Source organism: Scleropages formosus, chromosome 12, assembly GCF_900964775.1.
Source record: "Scleropages formosus chromosome 12, fSclFor1.1, whole genome shotgun sequence".
In the NCBI taxonomy this organism is placed as follows: Eukaryota; Metazoa; Chordata; class Actinopteri; order Osteoglossiformes; family Osteoglossidae; genus Scleropages; species Scleropages formosus.
In genome coordinates, this window is record NC_041817.1 from 21,129,843 (window position 1) to 21,142,851 (window position 13,009).

The 13,009-nt window shown below is 47.3% G+C and overlaps 1 protein-coding gene across 3 annotated transcripts in view; it reads left to right on the top strand.

Annotated features, from left to right (window-relative positions):
* Positions 1-1,288: 1,288 nt before the first annotated feature.
* The window catches only part of LOC108927892 (anosmin-1-like), a 43,659-nt gene continuing 31,938 nt past the window's right edge, over positions 1,289-13,009 (top strand). For 2 of the 3 annotated variants that reach the window (XM_018741519.2, XM_018741526.2), the window contains exons 1-2: positions 1,289-1,626; positions 9,760-9,807. In XM_018741519.2, the coding sequence (XP_018597035.2) occupies positions 1,435-1,626; positions 9,760-9,807 (240 nt within the window). In that variant the 5' untranslated portion in view covers positions 1,289-1,434. The remainder of the gene's footprint in view (positions 1,627-9,759; positions 9,808-13,009) is intronic. The other variant, XM_018741532.2, reaches the window with a different exon arrangement.

Here is a 13,009-nt window from a genome sequence, read left to right on the forward strand (position 1 = left end):
CTGCTGCCTTTGGATCCGAAGGTTGCAGGTTTGATCCCCACCTTCTGTACCCTTGAGCAACGCACTTACCCTAAAAATGCTCCAGTAATATGACCCAGCTGTATAAATTAAATAACTGTAACCTTAACATTTTAAGTTGCTTTGGAGAAAAGTGTCAGCTAAATGAATGTATTTTTTCCCCCAACCCACCATATCTGAATGATAAACTCATTCATTCATTTGTTGTTCTCTTATTCTTTCTGTCATGTCTGACCTTCCACGTTTTGTCACTACATGTACGTATTGTGGCGCGCGGTGCTCTGGGTTCGGTTGGGGCGAAGCAGGACACACGGGCAGCGTTCGTTGCGAACGTTTATTGGAACATCGGCGCACAGGGAAATAATGCTCTGGGTTTGAGGACCCCTTATCCTCAGGGACCAGCCTGTTCAGCGCCCCCAGATTATCTCTTCTTTCTCCCCCTCTGGCAGACACAGTCACCCCCTTATATTCCCCGCACATCATCCAGATCCAACCGATTACAATGAATGCGTTCTCCCGCTCAAATTCACGGTAACACAGGTCATTACAGTATGTCTTTGTCACTAATTGTTGCTGTATCCTTTGGGAAAGTTTGTACAAAGTAAATTAAACGATCCATAAAGTTCTCCATTTAGCTGACACTTTTCTCCAAAGAAACTTACAGTGTTGAGGTACCTACACATATCTAAGCGTTTCCATAGCTGCATAATCTTACTGGAGTAATTTCTGGTAGGTACCTTGCTCAAGGGTATTACAGCTGAAGGTAGGATTTGAACCCACAACCTTTAGGGCCACAGCTTGTGTTTTCAAACCCTCAACTACGAGGTGCCTAAAAGTTTTCTTTTCTGCTGCTGTATTTGGAATTTACTTGTAAGCACTGTGCTATGCGGGACTCTAATATAACTGAAAGTAAAAAAAAAAAAAAAAATCCCAGTTTTGTTTGTTTGTTTGTTTACAAATGACCCAAAGTACGCAGGAAATTTCATTCTAAGATACCACCCGTGTAATACAGTCTGAAATAATATGACATTAGATGCTGTATCCCTGGTAAAACTTATAATAATAATAATAATAATAATAATAATAGTAGACCTGAGATGGTACGACATGATGATTTTTTGTCTGCTGTGAATGTGGGGTTAACTCGGTCGCGGACCCCTCTCCTCGCGCGCGGTTCTTGTCCTACCTGCTCCCTCGCGCTCGGCGGCCTGTCAATTACACGCGAGGCCCTCCAATCGCGCGCCGCGCGCCGCCGACGGCTCCTCCCCCAGTGTATTAGTGAAGTTTCTTCTAGTTTCTCCAGCCCTGATCGCCGCTCAGTGTGGCTTTGCGCACAGCGGAGGAGATTTAAAAAGAGAGGGGGGGGGGAGGCAGGGGAGGAAAAAATAAATAAATAAATAAAAGCGCGCCGCCGCGATGTTCTCCAGCAGCCCCCGCGTGGCTCTCGCCCTGTGTCTGTGGATTACCGCCTCGTGGAGCCCGGGCAGCGCCGGTGCCAAGCGGCACGACGAGTCCTTCGCCACGGACAGCATCTACCGCGCGAGATGCGCGTCCAGGTGCCTGAGCCTGCACATCACGCGCATACCCGCCTTCTTCACGCATTTCCAGGTACGGTCGCGAGGAAGGCTCGCGCGCGTCTCTCGGCGCGCTCACTCTCGTCTCGTGCGCCGCGCGCGGCGCTGCTGCTGCTGCTGCGATGCGTTGCGGTCCCGCGCCGGCACTGTGACTGTGTGTGTGTAGCACATCATCAACTTCTTCTTCTTCGTCACTTCTTTATTTATTTATTTATTTATTTATTGGTTTGTTTGTTTGTTTGTTTCCCCCCGTTTCGATGACAAAACGCGTTTGTCATGTGTAAAGAACTTAGGTGTAGTAGTATCATCATGCTGTATCATGGGCAGCGCGCGGGACGGGGTTCTGTTTGGGGAAAAGTCGCTCCTTGCGACCATAAAACTTTATGATGTCCGCTTTGCGCTCGACACACACTTGTTTTTACGGAGAAGTTGAGCGCCAAGTTCCTACATCATCATCATGTGATGTGTCTCCTTCGCTTCATTGTTTCTTTATTACCTGCCACTGGCGGATGGATGGCGCGTCTTTGCGCGGTCCGCGCCCTTGTAAAGATGCGCTGCTCCTTTTCACATATTTATGTCATATTATGTTATATTATATTATATTATATGAAACAGCTCTCAGCGCCTTAACGTGGGAGGCGAAACATGTATCATCACAGTCAATGATAAAACGGTCCTGTGCACTAACTAACTGTAAGTACCCCGTTGGGATGAATTATTAAATATTCCAAATTTGTCAGAGAAATCACCAGCCACATAATTAATTTACTTGTTTCCCTACTCACTTTGAAAAAAAGCAATGTGTAACCGCATAGAAAACAATTAGGGAAGTGGTGGCGGTGGCCTCAAGATGACAAGATGTCATTTAATGATGAATATTAATAATAACATATAACATGATTTCTGGGCTGCTCAGTGTTCCTTTTTCCACCAGGCACAAGTTTCCAACAGAAGGGCCGTTGACTGAATGCATCAGAAGCACAGCTTTAGATATCCTGTCATGTTAATTCTCAAGTGTTTTTATGATGTCTGTGTGTGTGTGTGTGTGTGTGTGTGTGTGTGTGTGTGTGTGTTTGTGTGTGTGGGGCGTGGAACCATTTCTGGGTCTCTGTGTTCTCACCCCGAGGAGGTTCTTCACAGTCCCCTCATTTAGCAGTCCTCGCATTCAGCTCCTCTGATCTGCATGTTCCATGTGGTGTTTACATGTCCCTGTAATACTCTGCGATGTGATGTCTCACGGGCACGTTTTTTTCAATCTCCCTGTAATCTGGTTGTGCGTTCTCAAGTGCGCCACGGCTCGAGGAAGGCTGTCTTCGCGGAGGGACTCGTCCCGAGGTCCTCCCGGAGATGCCAGGAGCCCTTTTTCACACTTCATCGGGCCCACTGTTCCTGGCGGGGCTTCGGAGAAAGGGTCCGCCGTAGTTCTCTCCTTCGCTTGGAAGGGCAGCTCAAACTATTGTGAATGCTTTGAAGGCTTTTCTTAAGCAAATGTGTCTGGGCTGAATTTATGTTCCCCTGCAAAGTAACAATCCGCTCGTGCATCTCACTGTTTTCTCGAGTGCCAAGTGACGGTAAAGCATGGTATCGCGACAGAGCCCGGTTGGCCGGTGCTAACCTTGCATTTAGCGGTTAAAAGTAATTCTATTTTGAATGATCACCCTAGACAGAAAAAATACGGAACATTTCCAGCATTTGTTCCTCAGAACCGTTGGAGGAAACTGTGGAAGATCTAGGCTTCCGTGGAAAGCCTTTTTTATCCACTGTGGTTAATTGAACTGTTAATCCAGTTGTATGTAAATGATTACTCACTGGACACACTGTAAGTTTGAAAAAGCTCCCCGCAACACCAGCTACAGAAACATGCAGTCTTTTAAAGGAAATGGAGGAGGGTGAACACGGTCTCATCTTCTCGCTGGTTTTGTGAACTTTCTGCATTGTAAAATCTACGACTGTCTGCTTTGAATGCAAATACTTGATTTTCTAGAGCGCGATGACGTCGGAGGAACGCTTCGCGCGGATGTTCTGGGGGAAGCCCGTGAGGTGGTGTTTCCGACTGGATATATTCTAATGGAGAATGAAGAGTCTGTGAGAGTGGTCTAGGTTCAACAGGTTTGCCTGTCTAAGAATAGCTCGTGACTGTTGCTTACGCTCTGCGTGGAGCAGTAGGTGCGGTGATCTCAGCGTGGCCGTGCGCGAAAAGCAGGTCCCGTCAGCTGCAACAACACGGCCCTCCTGCCACCAAAAGCCGTGGTCGCACCTCTCAGATCGTCTCCTGACCCTGCGGTTTTGGTGGCCCCCGTTGAGATCCCTGCTCGCCTATTTAAAGATCTGCAGATCTTTCATGGAAGGCTGACCTCAACTTGGTTCTCTGCAGGTTCGGTAAGCGACTGGAAGGCGACCCCATTAAGGGGGGGGGGGGAAAAAAAAACCCCAAAAAACTCGCCCTGATAAATATGGAGATGTCGTTACTGCAGCCTCAGTTGTAAAAAGGACCACTGCTAGTTTGAGGAGAGAGCTTTGGATTTCATGGAAGAAAAAGCAACGAACCTGTAAATGACAGCAGACGCATTATAAACGATCTCCACGCTCGAGCCGAAGAATGTTACAGTTGGACATCCGCTGCGTCAGCTAAGAGCTGGCTTAAACAATTCAAACAACATTTTTATTGGACTTTAAGTGCACTTCTCTGAAAGAAAATGCCAATGTTTTAACTGCAAAAATATCCATATTGCGCAATTCCGCCCTCGGTGCCTCGTTGAAAAAAAAAATATGTCAATCTCTCCAAATAACCCATTTTTGATTAAAATAATAACAGCCCATGGGAAGGCCTGCGAGTTTGTTCACACTTTTAACCAAACGCTGAGCTTTGTCAAGATGTCATGCGGTCAAATATTTTTTTCCTCGACGATACGGTCAATTGTTTCAACGCGGTCGGCCGTTGCCGAGCACATCTGGAAAATGGTCATCAAATGCTTAGGCAGCGTTTATTGGGGGCGGCCATATGGTGCTCTTTTCATGTGTCCCATCGCTCGACCCTCTTTGGCACCGACAGCCAGCGACCAAAAACGGTCAAAGCGGCGATGTGTTTCGAAGCAAATGCCTTGGAGCGTGCCGTGTGCTGGACCCGTGCTACTTTGATTGCGTCGATCGTTCGCTTGCACCGCCATTGATCGCTAACCAGCCGTAGGTGCCCGCTTTGGCGAAGGTACGTCACAAAGGCCCTCGCCAGGATGTGGCCGCCCTTTGCCTTCGTTCATCCGAAATGAAATACGTTTGTGGCATTTTTTTCTGACCGAAGCAGGTCATCGCGCGTGCGTAGAAGCGGTAGAACAATGCCGAGGCCTACGCTGCGCAACGGCACCCCTGAGCGAGCTCCGTGCGTTGGCGCGGGTGCCATATTTATATTTACGTTTCTTCGTTGAGCAGAAGCTTTTCTCCGAAGTGACGTGCAACTCGGTACGGTAAACAGAGGCGCATTTCGCCAGCAGATCGAGAGCTTTCGATTTCGGCTCGTCGTTGTCGAAACGCCCCCCGTTTTGCCAGTCCCGCCGTTCCCGCCAGCCCGCATCGCACGGGTAGCTGCCCGCACAATTGGAAGTCAGACGCGGAAATACGAAGACGATCGCGACAGATGGCGCGATGCAGATTTATACAGATTTATGTCCTTCGGTGAGCCTTGTCAATACAGCCCATATTTGAGTCTCCATAAACACAATTTAGCAATCGGATGTTTAGATTTCCTTTTAAAGGCGGCAGAAGTACAGGCACATAACTCATCAAATATCTAATTTTCTGTCTATGTTCCCGGTGGACTGCGTGACTGGACTTCATGTCCATTAGAACAAATAAAACCGAAATGAATCGCTGGTCAGACACCCAAACACATCTCTGCATTTATTTCTTCTTTACTCAATTATACGAGGATTTTTTCCCCCCCCTAATTTTCTTCCCAGCTTTGACTGCAAAATGCACTTTAGCATATTCGGTAAATTGGGTAACCTCTTGTTCATCTTCAGCTCTAGACACACGCATCTAATATATATGAGGATGTAAACATTATTAGTAGTCATTGCCAATTTATCTGCTCGTGCGGTTTACTTATTTATGTAGTTTAAAACTTGTTTCAGCCCAGAAGCTGGATAAGAATGTGACATCCCCTACAGAAAAACTGCGTAAGTATGTAAATTATACATTTGTAGAGTGATGGAAATGCAAGGCTTTCTATCTTATTCTGCATTAATGCACAGTTTAGGTCATATGCAGATGGGGAAAAATGCAGTTTCCCCTTCATTTTCTCCCGCATCTTACTAAATAATCAGACTTGCTTATCGAGTAATTGGTCTCCTCAAGGACCGAGTCCTCCAGAAAGCATCTGTCTTCTTAATGGCAGGAAGTCCAGTACTTAAAAAAAAAAAAACGGAAGTGTGTAAGTGGGGACTTGTTACTTTACTTAAAGCCGATAAATATTGTGTTTACACACACAATCTGAAACTGCTAGCCCCATACAGGGGTCGCAGGGAGCCAGAGCCTAACCCTGCAACACAGGGTGCAAGGCCGGAGGGGGAGGGGACGCACCCAGGACGGGATGCCAGTCCATCGCAAGGCACCCCAAGCGGGACTCGAACCCCAGACCCGCTGCTGAGTGGACCCGGTCAAACCTGCTGCGCCACCGCACCCCTCCTAAAATCCACGTAGTACTTTTAGAATTAGCTGTTCGTTCCCCCCTGCCTGTGCCCGTCGGACTTGATGTCCTACCTTTGAGACCTGCGGAAAGATAAACACTGGAAAGTAGTTTTGCTGTATCCCCTTGTTTCGCCTTTGATATAAAATAACCTGTGCTCGTCTCATGTGTGGATGTTTTCATTCGCAAAGGCGGGATGAATGGAGCCCTATGCTGCCCGGTTTCACCTCCCGGTGAAGGCATTTAAACCCTGAAGGACTAGTCAGTAAATCTCTTGTATGCTGCGTTGCCGCCGCTCCAAGAGTGCGGAGCTCCTGGAACCCTACGAACCCGACCGTGTGTGGCGATGTGCTCTTCGTCAAGCTCTCTTTTGTGTGTGTGTGTGTGTGTGTGTGTGTGTGTGGGGTGGGGGGAGGGGGTGATTACGGCTTGTTTTTCAATCTGTTACCTTCACTCACCGACATGGTATCTGGTATCAAATAATCAGCCGCAAGCCTTAGTTCCGCAGTCGCTGTCAGTAAGGTACAAATTGGTGTCGATGAATGTGTTCCGCATCCCGTTTATTTCTACAAAACGATACATTAGAAAGATGATGTTACATAATGTGGACATCAAAACTGAGAATTTTCAAAAATATTAACACATTTTTCATGCGCCACATGTAAATGTTGACTCCAGGAAGGTTATCTAATGGTGTGGAGTTATATATGTATGTAGAAGCTTATATAACTGTCTCTGGGGGGAGAAAATAAGGAAAAAAAAAAAAAACCCTGCACTTTTCTCTGTGCCACACTGCTTTGAAAAATGTGAGGAGATCAACAATTGACTTCGTAATTGCTGCTCGTAGATGTGCTCTCGGGAGGACGAAGTTCTGAAATGAGCGGGGATGGGCTCGGCGAGTTCGGCGCGCCTGTCCGCGTTCGCAGAAAACAGGAAACGCTGAAAGTATCGTGCGGTGTAGTGTAGAGCGATGCATCCGAACATTTATACGCATTTTTAAGGCGTGGCACCATTTGTTTACTTGCCGGACAGACACAATAAAACCAAGAAACATATTACGCTCTCCAAGGGCTGATGCTGAAATTGACCGTCCCCTCCAAACTCAGCTGGTCTCGGTCTGCGCCTCCGAGCACCAGGGCGGTAATAAATTTCCCTGTTGTGTGCATTGCTGCCCTTGCCCGTGACGTGGGGCGGACGTCAGATCCGAGGACATCTTCACGGAGTCTTTAACGGCTTCCATTGCTCCTGGCGCCGTGTGCCATAGCGGCGAAACTGGCGAGGCCTGAAGCGGTAGAAGACGAGGTCAAGAAGGGAACGGGCTGCCTCCGTCGCCGCATTGTGATGGATAGGTCAGGAATGCGGCTGGGGGGGTTTACAGGATCAGGATGCGCCCTATAATTATCCCGCCGTTGGTGGGATGCAGGCGGGTCGGCCTGGGACAGCTGGGGCAACATCCCCGTGAGCCGACCCCACGGCAGCAGGGCGCGGATGGGAATTAGCTGTCAACCTATGAATATCGCCTGTCGCCTACGACGGGACTGTCAGAGGACAGTGACAGTGATTGACTTTATTAGTGCGACCGTGAGCACGGTTTGACAAACCCGACTCCCGGTGATGGATGATCTTGACCTTGCGAAACACCCTCGGAGGCATTGCGCGAACACTTTTCCGTCGGCGGATTAATCGAAAGGGCGAAGTTAACCGGCAACTCTCGTGCGTTTCGCGCGATGAAAGATTCCCGTTTTAATCACCATTTCAAAGTAATATTGCTAATGAAGTCAAATTGCCGGTTGCTTTGCGAAAATTCGCAATCAGTTCGCTTTTGGCCCTAATGAAAAGTAGTATAAAACAGTAAAAAAAAAAAAAAGGCATGTAACCTCCAGCCTTTAGAGAAAGGATAAATTGAGAAGAATTATAGTCTCCGTTGTAGAATTTGTCATCGATTGCGGCTTCCTTTGAAGCAGGCCGACCAGAGTCCTTCACACCGTCTACGGAGAAGCCATCGGTGCCGGACCGCAAATTAAGCCTTTTAATGATAAGTTATTTCCTGAGGTTTCACTGGGAATTTCTACTGGATTACATTGAGCGCAAAGGCTTTGAACTTGACATTGAACTTACACAGACTCCTTGTTAGCAGTCCTGCGGTAATCCCGAGTTCCTCAATGCCCCACTCTAGCCCCTTGCCTTGGAGCACAGTGCCCCGATAGATTATACGCAACAGCCTCGCGTTCGCGAAGGAAGCGCCGTTAAAAGTTGATTTCCGATGAGACGGAGGCATATTTCGGGAGGACGTGCGGGCCGATTTATTTTCCTTACCTCATTTTCTTAGCTAACGAGTAATGACCCGACCGAAACGGAATCGCGCGGGGGGCGCACGTGTACGTTCGGCACGCCTGGCCGCACGTTGCGCGCTGCTTACGAGCCTATATATTTTCGGTTAGCCTTAGCGAAATGGAACATGGGGAGTAATCCACCGCAGACATATTGCCTTGGCCTACCTCTAAAAAAAATATGCATCTCGTCAGCTGTTTGTGATATTTTAAGGTCTTCGAGAAATCAGGAAGCATTATTGAATTGTTGTGACAAGCACAAACATATGTTGCAGGCTTTCTGGCTTATCATGTTATAGCACACACTATATTGCCTGCTTGGCTAGAATTATATAGAAAAAACTCCATATTAAGGGACATTTTAAGTCAGTCAGCTAAATATGATTGGCAGCTTCATGGAAATATAACATTTAGGGTATGCTCGTGTGCTTTTTTTCGTGCCGCACAGATGCGAGGCCCCGTTTATCCCAGGCGGGTAAGACGCTGTTGTTTAATGGCACTGTCACTCATCGGCGGGGGGTGGGCTTAAAGATTTGCTCCTCCCACGTGAGCTCAGTAAATGCGTATTGTTATTATTGAGTTTCAGGGCCACATTTCGAAATGATCGCGAGAAATACCTCGTTCCCCGAGCACAATTAGCCTGTAATTTGCCACCTCCGGGCCCGGTTAAATTGCGCTTGATGCGTTTGTCGTCTGCACCAAAGGTCAGCTCCTGTCCGTAGTTGCTGTTTGGATGACCGCTGCAGAACATCAGCAGTACATCAGTGGGCAAGATCAGACAAGCTGACAAGTGCTGAATAAAGCTGAGGTCAGGCTGAAACTCAACAGGGAAACGGCTTTCATTCTGCATTAGTCTCCTTTTACCGTAGTCAGAAAAAGTCATCAGAAAAGTTTAATTAAACCCTTTTTGATCCGGCAGCAAGGTTGCGGTATCTGATCCGTCGCGCAGTTTGGACCGTGCCACGTCCATCCTTACATTAACAGCATCGAGCAGGACATTATTTGGGAGGGCTCGGATGCCTTCGCCTCGTTTCATTGCCTTGTGTCTCCGATTGATTGATTGCTGTGTGATCGTATAAATGTGCACGGTTTTGTGCGGAAGGAAGTTATGAATTTCAGAAGCTGAACTGTGATTTTTTTTCCTTTTTTCTTTCAGGGCAATGGGTCTTTGGTGTGGTGTCAGAACCATAAGCAGTGCTCAAAGGTAATATAACATTTTTGTCAAATTTCTGGACTAGCACTGATTGATGATTTATTGCCAGATCTCTACATATTGCCACATCATATATTTGTTATACTCCTCCACCAGTATAACTCGTGCAACTAATCAAATAATCATCAAGCCCTTGATTAGTCGAATGAATTGCACTTGTGGTTCAAAGGGAGAAATATATCCAGTAGTTTGGGAACCCCTGATTTTAACGGTACAGCGTGGTATCGAATGGTAAATGCCGAGGAAATGTGGCAATGAACTGCCTATGATGGATCATTAAATGAGAATTAAAAGCATGATGGAGAAAACTTTTCTGATAAATAGTGAGTCAACGCAAGCCAGAATGATTCTTTTAACACTGACTTAACGGTGACTTGGACATGCTTTCGATGAAAGCGTTTGCCAATCCATCACAGTCATCTAAGTGGTCGCTAACTCACAAGATTTATAGCATTTGCTTCCAAAGACGGGTTTCGGTTACATTGCCTATATTTTTATGTCTGTTTGTACTGCATTCATGTCATGACTGTGATAAATATATGGCGTTAATTACATTTTTATAGCGAACACTTGGAAACACTTGTATGATTCTGTCTTTCAAGAACAAAGTTGGGGCAGGAATTAAAACGCAGCTTGAGATCTTTGAAGGGGTAAAAGTTTTCAGCGCGGACGTTTGCCTCGACCTGTTGGTATGTTTGCGTTGCTGCGTGCTTCGTGGGTGCCTGTATTGCCAAAACAGCGATTATGACATTCCGTCTAGGCTAATTGAATTTCTGCTTTGACTGTGTCGGCCGTCCCGGTGTCTGCCGGCTCCCGCGTCCCGTCCCGTCAAAATCCGGCGATGACATGTCTCTCGCGGGCCCCTCCGCGCCACCCGCGCACCTACGCTGATCACATCCACCTCGGTATTCCCGATCTCGGCGAGGTTTCGACGCTGGCGCGCCACGGATGTGAAGGCCTGAAGAGGGTGCTCTGCGCAGGAATGACATCCTCTCCTTTTGATGCACGGCGGCATTCGATGTAAACAAAACTCCACCGCAGCCTGAACGTAACGAAATAAAAGCGCTTAACTTGTGGAACGTAACGCATTAACTGGAGCAGACAGCAAGGACAGCATCATGTCATGTCGTCATGCGACGGAAGAAGTAAATGGCGCTGGGACGGCGGCTGCTGTCGAGGTGTTGACTAGTCAAATCCGCCTGACGTTCCATCTGTGTTCGAAACACCTCGAGTTTCACCAAGTTTTATTATAGGACCGGGTGTAAATCACTTCCTCGGGAAATAATATCTCGAACGTACTCGTGTACCCAGGTTGTCCACGTGTCGAGATTCACCTGCCGCTTCCTTCACCTAGAAACGCTCCGTTCTTCATCGTGCGAAGTGTTCGATGCAGCGGGGAGTACACGCTTTTGAGTGACAAACATTGATTCCTCGCCACACACCCTCTTTTGAAACGACACCATGAGCCATGCAAATTTTACGTTTTGCTCAGACAGTCTTTGGCGTTTTATTTTTTATTTATTTTAGCAAATATTTCATGCTACGATGAAATATGAAATCAGCGTTTCCGCGTGCAGGGGGCTCGGCGCTCTTTCATAATCAGCCACATGCAGCGTAAGGACGCCTCGAGTTTTACTGGTTGCCCTGTTTTCTCTACTGAAACAAACATGTTGTTTATGAGCTATTTCCAGCTATATCCCATTTTGAGGTGATGCTGATACTTTGTATTCTTAAGATAATGCTATTAAACAAGAGATTTTCCCTTTCTTTTTATTTTTACTCTTATTTAAATGATGCCTGTTGAAAAGCTGGGAAGTTGACTGATGGTCAGATGAACGTGGGCATTTTTTTTTCAAATGTTTTGTTGAGTTATTCAAAATTTGCTTCGAAGCTCTGAAGGATCATAAAGCCTCTAAGAGGGTTAGGAGTTTGTTTCTGAGCCTCATAATGGACTAAAGTGTTTGCTGAAGTGCTTAGTGTAGCCGCTCAGTGCCTGCGGCTCCTTTATGTCTGTTTGAACAGTTTGTTTGCGTGGCTGCGTGTTGCGTGTTGGCGGAGTCTCGCCGACTCCACGGTGTCTCATTAGCCCCTCATGGCGATGACCAGGAGAGCGTGAACGCCAAAGCCGCTGGGGAATAGAGAGCCTGGGGTAAAGGGGCCGAAACCGTGGGGTCTCCGATCTGTGTGGGCTTCCCTACGGACGAGGCGATCGGAAAGGTTACTTAATGATTCCGACAAAGGGGGGCCTGACCTCTCCCATCTGTCCCGGGGGGAAATCAAAGCTTTTCCCAGTTTCAGAGTCGGGATGGGGATGGCGATCTGGTCTTCTCTCACACACAGTAGCCGGGGGGCTGCCTTTCCGCCAACACCCCCATTGTCATGATAATTAACCCCACTGCCCTCTCGCCCCGACGGACAGCGGGGGCATTTACGAGTGCCGAGCAGTCATTAGCATGCCGCAACAAAGTCCCACCCCCATTTTCTGTGAGGACCACAGAAAGGCAGGAATGCAAACCTTTGTCTAAACTATTTTAAGCCCCCCCGCCCCAACTAGTCGGAATAAACTAGATAATAAAACAGGAAAAGCTGGAAGAAGCTGAATCCGAAGCCGAGTCCCTTCTGCATCCCTGATCTGGAGACGTCATCGTGCCCTCTGAATTGTGAGGAGTGCAAAAAAGGATGGACTTCCGCACACAGGACTGGACGCTAGGGTTAGGAACTGTCCGAAGAAAAGTTATTTAACGAGAACCTTTTTTTGGTGAAGCAGCTTAGTTGAAACCGACATTACGTTACGAAACACCGTTAACGGTATTTTACACGCTGAGGGATCGTCACCGGGAGAAAAGGCATTTCATATCATCATCACGAAACCTTTTCAAATCTACGCTGTTTGGTTCACGATATTTTAATTGGATCGAGTTGCGTCTTGCATAACTAGAGGTTATATATATACCCAGGTTCTTTTCATCTGTGAAATATGCGTAGCGAAAGAAGAGTAACTTACAGAGAACAATGTCTGCAAATTCAAAGTGTGTCAGCTTTGAATAAGGGGGAAAAAATTAAAATGATCATCATGGGAAAACTTCCTCCAACTCAGAGATATCTTCCAAAGCCCCGGCTCCATCCCTTTCTCATGCTAAGACTGCCTGACCTCCCTAACAATGGCCGATTTTCTAGGTCAGTCAGTCCGCCG